Consider the following 12637-nt stretch of genomic DNA (forward strand, 5'->3'; position numbering starts at 1 on the left):
TTACCCACCTGTGAGATGCATTCTCCATTTACAGAGCTTGTCTCCTTTGACTTACGTTTACTCATTGCAGTAATTCACATCTTAAATAAAAAAAGGAAGATTCTCTAAGTTTTGCTTTTTGTTCAACTGTATGCTTATCAAAAAGAGCAATTTGAGATGTTAGCATACTGCGCTTAATATAATACCAAATCAATATTAATGGCAATGTTTACACACACAAAACAATTGAATTTGAGTAGTCAAGTTTTTCATACGTGATAAACAGGCTAACAAACATTTTTGGTTACAGCATATTACTGGAACAAACTACTAATACTGAAAGAAAGTCTTGCACCATGCCAGCTTAGATGAAGGCTTTGTCCACACACACACAAGTTGTATTGCTATAACTGTATTAACATAGTTATACCAATGTTAAACACTTTATGCTGGTATAACTGTCCATACTTTAGGGTTGTATTGGTATAGCTTATTCCTTTATATATATAGGAATAAGTGATACCACTATAAAGAATCTTTCTACAAATATAATTGTCCACCCTAGGACACTGCACTAGCATAACTACATCTGCTTAAAAAGAAGTCATACCACTGACAGTTATACTGGTACAAAACTGGTGTTTAGACCAGGCTAAAGCTTCCTACCAGGAGCCCAGCAAGCAATTCCATACTAATGAAAAGAACGGCACCTAGTTGCAATGAAAGACTGAGTTCAACCCACAGCAAAGTGAAAAAACTACAGTCCAGAAAAGTGACTCTCAGGTCTTGGCTACACTTGCAAGTTAGAGCGCATTAAATCAGCCCCGGGCGCCCTAACTCTTGAGGTGTCCACACTGGCAAAGCACTTAAGAGCAACTGGACTGTGCAGCTGGTAATCTACCTCCACGAGAAGCATAGAGCTTGTTGCACCCTGCCTGAAATGCCGAGGCGTCAGTGTGGACAACCTGTTGCATTACTGCGCTGTGATTTGCCTCCAGAAACGTCCCATAATTCCTTGAAGTCAAGTGGCCACTCTGGTCATTGTTTTGAACTCTGCTGCAGGCATGCAGATATCCCCTTTCAAAGCTCCGTTTCTGACAGCCAGCATGCTTATCTGCTCTGGGACAAAGCAAACCATTACTGTGGAATGCTCCTGCTGCAGAGGCAGGCGTTTGTGCACGTGTGAGAGACAGAGAGGAGTGTGGGCTGATGTTGGGGTTTCCCCCCTTCCTCCTGCCACTGTCTGAACTTACAAGACAGCATGCTGACGCACGCTGCCCCCCCAAAACACACTGTCTCTCCCCCCCCCCCACATACTCAACACAATCCATCACACTCCACCCCCCCTGCCCTCTCCCCATTTGGGAGGCACACTGCAGCGACTTGCACACTGGGATAGCCACCACAAGACACTGCTCTCTGGGGCGTTGCAAGAGCTGCTAATGTGGCCACGCTACTCCACTTGCATCTGACAGTGTAAACACATGGCAACGCTTTCCCTGCTGCAGTCTCCGAGGGCTGGTTTCACTCCCAGCGCTCTACATTTGCAAATGTAGCCATGCCCTCAGTGAGGAAGGCTTCAGTAGTAGTCGGATAGTGACAAAAGGTATGCAAACTCCCTCCCGCCCCAACAAACAACCCCTAGAAGAGCTAACAGTTATGGTTATGTTTGAATGACCAATTTTTAAACCAAAGAAACCAATTGAAGAATATTTTTTTCTTCTAGAGAATAAGGTCAGTTTCTAGCTTCACAGGCAGTTACACAACATCTATAAGTAAGGATTATTTTTAAACCACAGAAGCCAGAACAGCTTCATCAAAACCTGTCTGCAGAGATATGCCACATAATAGATAAAAGTTGTGTGGAAGAATAAACACAAAACTGTAAAAGGTGACATGCAGTTTTTTCCTTTCAGCGATCTCTGAATCTTAATTAGCAAGTATGATCCAGAACCTTACAGGGATAACCTATGACAATCCATTTAGATAAATTTTACAAGCCTTAGGCTTTCTTTTTCCTGACTCCATGAAGTAAACAAAAACAATATGCAACAGAAGTTCACAGAAGCCTTTGTGGCCCTTGTAACATCGAGGAAGTGAAGGCTTCTTACTGTCAGAAGGCGATTTACATAATACACACTTCAGATTATGACAGGAACTGGAAGGGCATTGTCAACAGAGAAAGGAATAGTAAACAAAGTGTTCTTATCCTTATGAAGGGGAATAAATGGGCCAGGACTTTCAGCATAGAGATGGAGACTGCAGCAATTATAAGATTCTGTGTAAGAGTGTGTTTTATCAGGAAGGCACTCCTGTCTCTGATCTTCCAGGGGCAGGTAGGAAGGAAGTGTATCCTTCAATTGATGTGCTATTCCTTGGTATGGCTTACACAGTTTCAGGAGCAGAGGAATTTATCCGAAAAAGATTCTGATTCACATTTGTCTATAGCTTTGGCATAACCAGAACAGCAGTAAAACAAGCTAGCTGTCAAGCAATGCCCAGCTACATAGTGAGCATCAAAATTAGGCTATCTTCTCAGTGCTGATCTTGGACTCCTCCTGTGTTGAAGACCTGAACATCTCCCTACAATGAAATCACATCATTTGACACTACAGAGAGGAAAAGTCATACCTAAATCCTGAAATGTCTATTACAACTCCTTTAATGTTTTAAGAGATAAGGTGAGAGACAGTATTTTTTATTGGACCAACTTCTGTTGGTGAAAGACAAGCCTTCCAGCTCTGGGAAAAGTACTCAGACTGTCAACTAAATACAAGGCAGAACAGATTGTTTAGCATAACTAGTTAACACACATTTTAAGAGTATTCAAGGTGAAGTGACCTGTTAACACTTAGCCTGTCATAGGACAAAATGGGGGGGGGTTGTAGATTACAGATTGTTGTAGTAAACCAGACACTGGATTTATTTTAAGACTGATTTTAGAGTCTAGCAAAGTTATGTATTTAAACTCTTCGGCTTGTCTTTTGAAGGTGTTGTGCAGGTTTCCTTTGAGAATGAACACAGATCAGATATGGAGTGACTTGTGAGAAGTGTTTGCTCAGGACAATATTTCAAGGCTAGAGAAAAAAAGTCAGCCCCATTTTAACAGATTTTAAAACCTACAATGACCTTAGAATATAGAATCTTATAGATTTCAATTCACTTTTTACACTAAGGCTTTGGCTACAGTACAGACCTTATAGTGGCACAGCTATAACACTGCAGCTGCACTGCCGCAAGGTCTCCTATGCGGCCACTCTATGCTGGAGGGAGAGAGCTCTCCTGCCAACATAATTTAACCAAGTCCAACAAATGGCAGTAGCTATGTTGACTACTGCGCATTTGTTGTTATTTTCCACACACACACACACACACACCTCAACAAAAAGTTTCGCCAACGAAAGTGCTCATATAGATAAAACCTAAGACTAGCTTTAACTCTAAACTAGTATACCAAAGGATTAAAATTATGCCGGACAACCACTGATCTGTAAGCTGCTTTATAAGCTTCAGTAACAGTGAGGTATTAGCTTACTTGAGCTTGAGACAGCCTCTACCCTACTGCACATGCATCTGTTGCAAGCCACAAATCTTGCAGGTGGCAGCTCTGAAAATGTGTGTTGCACACATTAGGAAAGCTGGACAAAAAAGTTAAGTGAAATGTTTTGTTTTTTAAAAAATCAGAAAACACCACTTGGCTGAAACCTAAAGTATTCATGGGAAAGAGCTGCTTTCAACAAATCTCAGAATGAGAAATTTTTTAAAAAAAGTTTCTATAATGAAATATCCCACTGACATTTTGAAAATGAAATGTTTTGGTCTGACATGGCTGTGTTTAGGAATTTGAGTTAATTTGTACTAAGGGGGGGCCAGGAGAGAGATATGGTCAAAATGAAATGTTTAGATCCAAAGAGTCTTTCAGATTGTCAGTTCATGAAAATTTGAGATTTCCTTTCTTGATTCCGGATAAAAAGTCAGTTTTCAAAAATTGTGAAAATTTTTGGACAAAAAAAAAGTTTCCCCACGCATCTATAGACATTAGTTGCTCTCTGTCTCCATTCCTTAGGGGCTCCCTCTTGAGTTTTTGCTCTAAGGCCTGGTCCCCACTAAGTCCCCACTTCGGACTAAGGTATGCAAATTCAGCTACGTTAATAACGTAGCTGAATTCGAAGTACCTTAGTCCGAACTTACCGCAGTCCAGACACGGCAGGAAGGCTCCCCCGTCGATGCTGCGTACTCCTCTCGGCGAGCTGGAGTACCGGCGCCGACTGCGAGCACTTCCGGGATCGATCCCAGAACATCGATTGTGTGCCGCCGGACCCTCCGGTAAGTGAAGACAAGGCCTAAGAGCAAAGCTTTGTTTTAAGAGTCAATAAAACGGGGGTCAGCAATCAGCGGCAGGCGTGCCAAAAGGCAGCACACGAGCTGATTCAGTGGCATACTGATGCTGGCTCGGGGTTCCAGCTGGGGTCCCAGGCGCTGGCTCCACTCAACCTGCTGCTGGCCTGGAGTACCAGCTGCTGGCCCCCTGCCAAATAAAGATACAATTGTATCTAGAATAAAAACTGCTTGTCTTTGCCAGAACAGTTGAGAGACACATAAGCGAAATGGTAGAAAACATTAACGAAAAGCAGACAACTGCATTAAAAGACACAGCAGTGTTTAGTGTTGCAGTTGACGAGAGCGTGGATATAAAGGACGTTCCACGTTTGGCAGTTGTTGCAAGATATTGTGCTTCCGATGAAATCCGAAGAAGTGGGCTGTAGTCCACGAAAGCTTATGCTCTAATAAATTTGTTAGTCTCTAAGGTGCCACAAGTACTCCTGTTCTTCTTTTTGCGGATACAGACTAACACGGCTGTTACTCTGAAAGAGGAACTTTGTTGCCTCAAACCCCTGCATGGCACAACAAAAGGGGGAAGATATAGTGGAAAGTTTTGTAAACCATTTTGAAGAACAAGGAGTTGACATCAGAAAAATATTGTGTGTGACAACAGATGGTGCTCCTGCCATGGCCAGAAAACAGAAGGGATTTGTAAAGTTACTTGAAGATCAGATTGGCTGCCCAACAGTCAAATTTCACTGTATCATCCATCAAGAAAAGCTGTGTGCTAAACTTTCTAGTTCAGAGTTTAATAATGTGATGAATACAGTGGTGCAAATTGTGAATTTTCTTGTTGCTCGATCTGCTTTGACTTGGACAGTTTCAAGCACTGCTAGAAGAGATGGACAGTGCTTATAACGACATTCCACTTCACAGCAACATTCAGTGGTTAAGTCATGGCAAGGTTTTGGTGTGCTTTGTAAACTGTTTTGATGCAATCAAGGCCTTGTCATCAGAAAAAGCACGCGCACAGACACACACACACACACAAAAACAAAAAAAACACACACACCACTTACCCCAAACTGGATGATGACAAATGGCTGTCTAAGCTTGTGTTTCTAACTGACATCACTGTTCAATTAAACGAACTGAGCCTCTGTCTCCAGGGTGCTGGGCAAAACGTTCTGGATCTTTATGAAGCCTGGAAGGCATTTGTTGTAAAACTAGCAGTTTCTTCTCGGGATATTCGAACTTCGACTTTCCGCTACTTCCAACACATAAAAGCTATCGACACATTGCACTGCCAGTATCAATGAGATTGGAATGTACATGCAAGAATCAGAATTTTGACAGATTTCAAGATTTCCAGTGATTTGGCCCAATGCTTTCTTTTCTAATTAAACCTGAAATTCAACGAAAGCAACTTGGATTTGTCTGTATTTCAGTGGATGCATGTTGAAGATTTTGAAATGCAGCTCGTTCAGTTAAAAAGCTCAGAATTGTGGGCATCAAACTTTGAGATCTGCGGAGTGCACTTGAAGCTACCAAGAGAGATCATGGGGGCCTCTATTCTGACCTGCTGGACGTCCCTGCCAGTGAAATGTAACTGTTTGAAGAAAACTGCGTTTGCAATGCTTTCAGCATTTGGATCCACATACCTGTGTGAACTGGTATTTTCCACACATTAAATCTGTCCTCTGTCCCTCTTGGAGGGAGTTAACAACTGATCACTCAGAAGCCTGTGTGCAGCTTAAACTATCCAAATATGTGCCAGACATTGGAAAACTCAGCAAGAAAAAGCAAGGGCAAGGATCATACTAAACTGATAAGAAGCTTCTTAAACATTTTTAAAACCTTATTTACTTTACATACAACAATAGTTTAGTTATATATTATAGACTTAGAGACCTTCTAAAAACATTAAAATATATTACTGGCACACAACCTTAAATTACAATGAATAAATGAACACTTGGCACACCACTTCTGAAAGATTGCCAACTCCTGCAATAAAGCATGCTCTAAAATCCACATGCATACTCAGATTTTACTTAAGAAATATTGTCAAGGAAGACAGTATTAATGTAAGAGGGGATAAGACTTGAAGGGCTTGTCTACACTTAAAATACTACAGTGCTTCAGTGAAGACGCTATCTACACCAATGAGAGAGCTTCTCCTGTCAGTGTAGATAGGCTACCTCCCTGAGAGCCGCTACTTGATCTTGCACTGTCTACCCCCGGGGTTAGATTGGTTTAAATTGAGTCACTCCGGGATGTGAATTTTTCCTAATGTAGACCAGGCCTCAAACAACAACATTACGGTAAAGTCAGGGCCGTCCCTGTGGGGTGCGGGACCAGGGACAACCCCTCCCATTGGCCCAGGCCCACTCTAACCCTTCCCCCAACTCCCGCCCTGCCTCTTTCTGCCCCGCCCCCATTCCACTCCTTCCCACAAGCCCCTGCCCTGCCTCTTTCCTACTTCCACCCTCTCCCCCTGAACAATGCTGAGAGCTGGCAGGGTGGACTGGGGCCAGGTCGCTTGCTGCTGCCATCACCAGGCCCCCTGCTAACCCTCCAGGCTGCCTTGGACCCCGCATCCATCCTATGGATGGGACGGCTCTGGGTAGAGTAATCATGCCCCATGCTATTAACCCATTTCCTGATCAATGGGACACTAATCAAAGAAAAACAAGTAACTGCAACTCTCAATGTCAGCATTAGCAAAAGCAACTAAAACCAGAAAATTCCTTCAGAGAAAGCCTGAGTCTAAGGAGAAGTGTAAGGTCAACATTTAGATTGTACCAGCATACCATTCCCAGTCAAAATATTAACATGTTTATCGTGAAAAATAAAGATAAATTTCAACGGTCTACAATAACTCATACAATCTACAAAAAAAAAAAATCAAGCTTTATTCTTCCCAGTGCAGTAGTTTCTGGGAGAGACATTGGATTCTAGAAAATTTTAGGTGTGTGGCCATTTTAAAATCTGTTACAGCAAACTTCAAGTCATTTTCCCTACAGAAACTGCTAGAACAAACTTAAGCAGTGCGCAAGCGACAATCAATTTTTAAAAGTTACATTGTAACCCATGTTAAAATGTAACTCCTGATGCATCCTTGACTGTGGTGGAGCTAACACCCTACCATAATACTGGTGGGCCACATAAGACCCAAGTGTAGAACTACTGGTGCAAGGTGTTCCTCAGCTACAGTCCCACTCTAGAAGGAGCTGGTTTTAATATTCAAGCTCCCAGGCATAGCAAGATTGTCTTGAAGTTCAGTATGCCACAACACGCAATAAGGTAGACATTGGGAGAGGGGAACACCAGCCTCCCACTGAGATAAATGGGTCAATTATCTTAATTCCTCTCCAGGGTTCCTCCAACCTACTAGGGCCTGGAAGTAACCTGGTGGAAGAACATGGGCCAGAAAAGTGACAAACTGTTTTCAAAATGATTTTCTAAACAAGTGGCAATTCCACAGCCTAGGATAAAACCCAGGACTCTCAGAGGTGGCAAGGAGGCACGAAGGGGGACCGCATTTAAGGGTTTGTTGTTGTTTTCCTAAGATCTGTAATGCTGGGGTTACTTAAGAGAGTGAAAACTTTTGTGATTAAGAGATTCCTTTGCTAAGCCTGAGTTTGAGACTATAGGATGCCATCTTCTAAAGAATCATACCTGGGATTTCCAAAAAAACTTATCTGCTTGACCATATATGACAGATGGCTTCTTCTGTTTCACATTCCCAGTCCTTGTGCTGATCTCATTTCTTTATCTCCCATGGTGTATGAGCCAGTGCCTAGACTATGAATTTAACTTGGCTGCAACACAGCAGAAGAGTAGCATGTGAGTGAATCTTAGCACGGGCTTTGGCAGTGTGCAAGTGACCCACTAATGTACCATGTCAGTCAGCACCTTGTCTGGCCCCAAGCTATTGGTCATCTCCTGCTACTTAAAATCATAGAATTGTAGGATTGGAAGGGACTTCGAGAGGTCATCTAGTCCAGTCCCCTGCACTCATGGCAGGACTAAGTATTATCTAGAGCATCCCTGACAGGTGTTTGTCTAACCTGCTCTTAAAAATCTACAATGATGGAGATTCCACAGCCTCCCTAGTCCATTTCTTCCAGCGCTTAATCACCCTGACAGGAAGTTTTTCTTAATATCCAACCTCAACTGCCCTTGCTGCAATTTAAGCCCATTGTTTCTTGTCCTAACCTCAGAAGTTAGACCATTTTTTCTCCCTCCTCCTTGTAACAACCTTTTATGTAAATTTGTATATGTATTCTATGTTAAGTGATTCCACTACACCAGGAATGTTCTCATATTATAAGTCAGTTTCATCCTACTGTCAAATTTTCTATTATATTTTACCTTTCAAGAAGAATCTCGTTCTCTAGTTACCTTTTAGGTAAGGCAGAACACCTCTGTGGACAACTGTCAATACAGGTCTACTTCTAGTGAAGAGTATTTCCAATGTACATGGGGATCACTTTTAAAGGCACAGTGATTTAAACTAATTATATGGAGAAAAGTCTCCCATTCCTGCTGACAATCTGCTGTCAGTTAAGTCACCCCTCTTACTGCGTAGAGTAACAATCTGCACTTTCATAACAAAAAAAAGTTAAATATTCACCTATCTTGGTCACCAGTGTGATGTAAGAAGACTGAATTCTTCCTCCCTCCATGCCCACATCCAGCTAAAAACAGAAGTAGCAGCAGACCAATCATAGCAGGTACTTAGAAAAGCTAAGATGCACAGTGAACTCCACTAGTTTAAGATAGATTTTGCTACTTTTTAGAAACAAAGAAAGAATGTAGCCTTCTGCAAGACTGATGTATGCTCAGATTTTCTTTAGTTACAAAGCTTCTTTGTAACATATTAATGAAATTAAGATCTAACACTTGATTTAGTCCTCAGACTGCCTTCTTAATAAATCTGAAATATTAATTCAGATATACTTAAGTTAATAAATAACAATTAAAATTAAGGGCTGGAATATGGCACCCTCTCACATTTGGTAGTTCTATTGAACTCATTGGATTACCTACTCACTGAGAATAAAAGTAGCAGAATCAGGCCCTGCATGTATCATTATATATGTATGTTCTCAGCAAGGTTAATGCTTGATTTACACTATACATATTATGAGTTTGATTCAGAAATTACTGGGTGAAATTCAGTGTCCTATGTTACACAAATCACGGTAGGTGATCATAATGGTCCTTTGTCTTTTGATAAGATTACATAGAAACTACTAGTCAAAAAGTTTCAAATTACCTCCACTGTAGCTAAAGCTATGTCCACACTAGGAGAGCTTTTTCAGTATAGAAATAATGGTATACTGTACCATCAAAGTGTATTGTAACAGGGATCCACATCCCACCCCTCTTCTGGGGGCCTGCTTTCTGCCCCCAATAAGACTCAGAGAGGCTTCAGGGTTGTGAAACACCTGTGTCTTTATTTATACCAGGTTCTCCCACCACCAGTGTCTATATCAGGGGTCTCAAACTCAAAATGACCACGAGGGCCACATGAGGACTAGTGCATTGGCCCGAGGGCCGCATACTCTGGGATGGAGTTTGGGGGCTGGGTGCAGGCTCCGGGCTGGGGCACAGGCTGTGGGGTGCAGGATGGGTGGAGGGGTGCAGGCTCTGGGAGGAAGTTTGGGGATAGGAGGGGGTGCAGGGGTGAGTGTTGTGGGACTGGGGGTGAGGGGTTTGGGGCACTGGAGAGGCTCAGGACTAGGGCAGTGCCCTGGCCAAAGTGGACGGGGGGCACTAGGACCCTGCAGCAGCAGGTGATGCTGGAAGCCAGCAGAATAGAGTGGAGTCAGCCTGAGCTGCAGGCTCCGAGTGGTGAGAGGGCAGCAAGTGAGGCTGGGGGACACTCTGAGAAGGCACGTGGGGGCAGCAGGTGGGGCCAGGGGAAGAGACCCGGCCCCAAACATTGGGGAGCAGCACCCGGGGAGCTTAGCTGCCACATAAAATAACTCGGGAGGGGAGTTTGGTGGCGACAGGAACTAACTGGGCAGGGGGGGGGGGGGAAGAGGAAGCTTGGTGGGCCGCAGGGAAGAGCTCCGCAGGCGGCCCACATGTTTGAGACCCCTGCTCTATATAGAAGTCTTGCAGGATTAGTCAGAGGCAGAGGCAGTCTTCAGCTAGGGAGGCCTCCAGTTCCCTCCCTGACTGACTAACTTCTCCCTGGCTGCCCCCCCCTTCTGGCTCCCTCCCAGCATTTACAGTTCTTGGCTTGTCAGGCCAGCAGATGTTGCCAATCCTCAGGCCAGCATCACGCCTTTTCCCATCAGCCCCAATCTGTTCCCCCTGATTGGAGCTAACTGGGCAGGGGCTAATTAGGTGCTTTTGCACCAGCACTCTGCTACAGTACCTACTGTGGATGCAGCCAAAACTGCAAACCACACACTGTACCAGTAAAAACAGTTTTACCAGTGCAGCTGAATCTACACTATAACATAGCTGTACCGGCAGAAGTCTGTAGTGTAGACAAGGTCTAATTTCCCTTAATGGTACCTATAATCCAGGGGGTGCCTGCGCCACGTCCCGCCGCCCCCATTAGCCCAGGACAGCGAATGGCGGCCAGTGGGGGCCACGATCGGCCGAACCTGCCGCGTCAGCAGGTAAATAAACTGGCCCGGCCCGCCAGGGTGCTTATCCTGGTGAGCCGCGTGCCAGAGGTTGCCAACCCCTGCTATAATCAATAGTGTGCAAATTCAGTTCATCTCCAGGCCTCAGAAACAGCTACTACATGCTCTACTCCTGAGGGCATTCTGAACCAAAAAGTTAAAAATTCTGCAAATTTTATTTGTCAAATTAACATGGAGGCTCTAGCATGGCATTGGGGAGCACAGGCCACTGGCTGCACAGTGATAGATCAGCTGCCTCCAGGACATGGACTCAGTGGTGAGGCTACACCCAATCTTGACACATTGCAAGGACTGGGCCTGCCACAGAAACATCCCTGACCCTCCATGTGGGCAGCCAGGCTCAGCAAGGCAGGATCCAAGCGTGGAGGGGCTTACTGTGGGGGGACCCAGGTGTGGGTTGAGAGGGTTCTGTGTGGGGCAATCTGGGTGTGAGCAGCTCAGTGGGGAATCTGGCTGCCAGGGGGGGAATCAGGATGCCCAGGGGCTTGTTGAGGGGGGGTTCTGGGTGCAACAGGAATGGGACTCTGCACAGGGGTCCAGGTGAAGGTGGTAGGGCTCAAGGCAGGGAAGTCTGGGTATGGGGGATAGAGCTCAAGAGGGAAGTGTGGGGAGCTCAGTGGGGGGGTCCAGATGCTCAGGGAGTAGGGCTCTGTGGCGTGGCGATCCATGTGCAGCTGGTTGGGGCTCGGTGGGGTGGGGATCCAGGTGTGGGTAGCTCATTGGGATGGTCTAGATGCAAAGGGAGTGGGGGTTCTGAGTGAGGATGGGGGCTGAGGCTTGGCAGGAGGATCTGGATATGAGGGGGTCTGGCAGATGGGGGAGCAGTCCCCTGTACAGAGGTCAGGGGGGGAATCTGCAGAGATTCCTGCAGCCAGGGAAGAAATCTGGGGGTGTGTCTGACCCAGCCCCAGATGCCATGCAGGGGAAGAGAAAATCCCATCCTCCCCAACCCAGCCGGGACCAGCAGCTAAACCCAGTGCAAGGTAGGAGCCACCAGCGGGTCTTCCCCCGTCCCGCCTCCTGCCCCACAGTGATTTACCTCTCTGCCAGCTGCCCTTGACACCCGAAACATACTGATGGGGACGGTCGCATGACTGCACTTCTGGCTGCCTTTTGCTTCCCCACCAGAGTAATGCTCATATGCCTTACTGACATTTTTCTGAAGCTACTATCATGCTCTACAGAATTTCAGCTTTCACTAAAAACTAACTGTTATGGCTGCATAGAATGTCTCAAAATGTGAGCCAAGAAACCAGCAAATATGTCTATGGGTAGTCTTCAGTGGACAGCTAACCCTGGGTTTTAGCCCTGCCATCCACCCAGAAAACCATCTGTCCAGGCACTTTAAGCCTAGGCTAGCTTACATGGCTGGGTGCCAAGGTCTGTATCCCAGGTTTGGCTGAAACATGCAACTTTGCAATGAGGAAGCAGGTAAAAGTCAAAGTCACTCTGCTGACAGTCCTCCCATGCACATCCTGCAGTTCCTCAAGAGGGTCAGGCAAGTTGTACAATTGACAGGGAAAGAATCCTAGAGCATCTCAGCACAAAGAAGCATGGGGTCTGATCCCAGATATACACTGACAAGTGCATAAGCAATGAGGACATATCACAGGTAGTGATTTGCTATGGGGATGCTCACAAACGGACTAAACTAACCATCATAC

General features: G+C 45.0%; 1 protein-coding gene across 8 annotated transcripts in view; it reads right to left on the reverse strand.

Moving 5' to 3' along the window:
* Positions 1-12637, reverse strand: part of ORC4 (origin recognition complex subunit 4) — a 55428-nt gene that overhangs the window by 40934 nt on the left and 1857 nt on the right. For 6 of the 8 annotated variants that reach the window (XM_034785170.1, XM_034785168.1, XM_034785174.1 and 3 more), the window contains exon 2: positions 9-80. In XM_034785170.1, coding sequence (XP_034641061.1) covers positions 9-65 — 57 coding nt within the window. In that variant the 5' untranslated portion in view covers positions 66-80. Of the gene's footprint in view, positions 1-8; positions 81-880; positions 966-12637 lie in introns of those variants that run through there. The other 2 variants (XM_034785167.1, XM_034785173.1) reach the window with 2 other exon arrangements.

The sequence above is a fragment of the Trachemys scripta genome, chromosome 11, assembly GCF_013100865.1.
Source record: "Trachemys scripta elegans isolate TJP31775 chromosome 11, CAS_Tse_1.0, whole genome shotgun sequence".
Taxonomy (NCBI): domain Eukaryota; kingdom Metazoa; phylum Chordata; order Testudines; family Emydidae; genus Trachemys; species Trachemys scripta.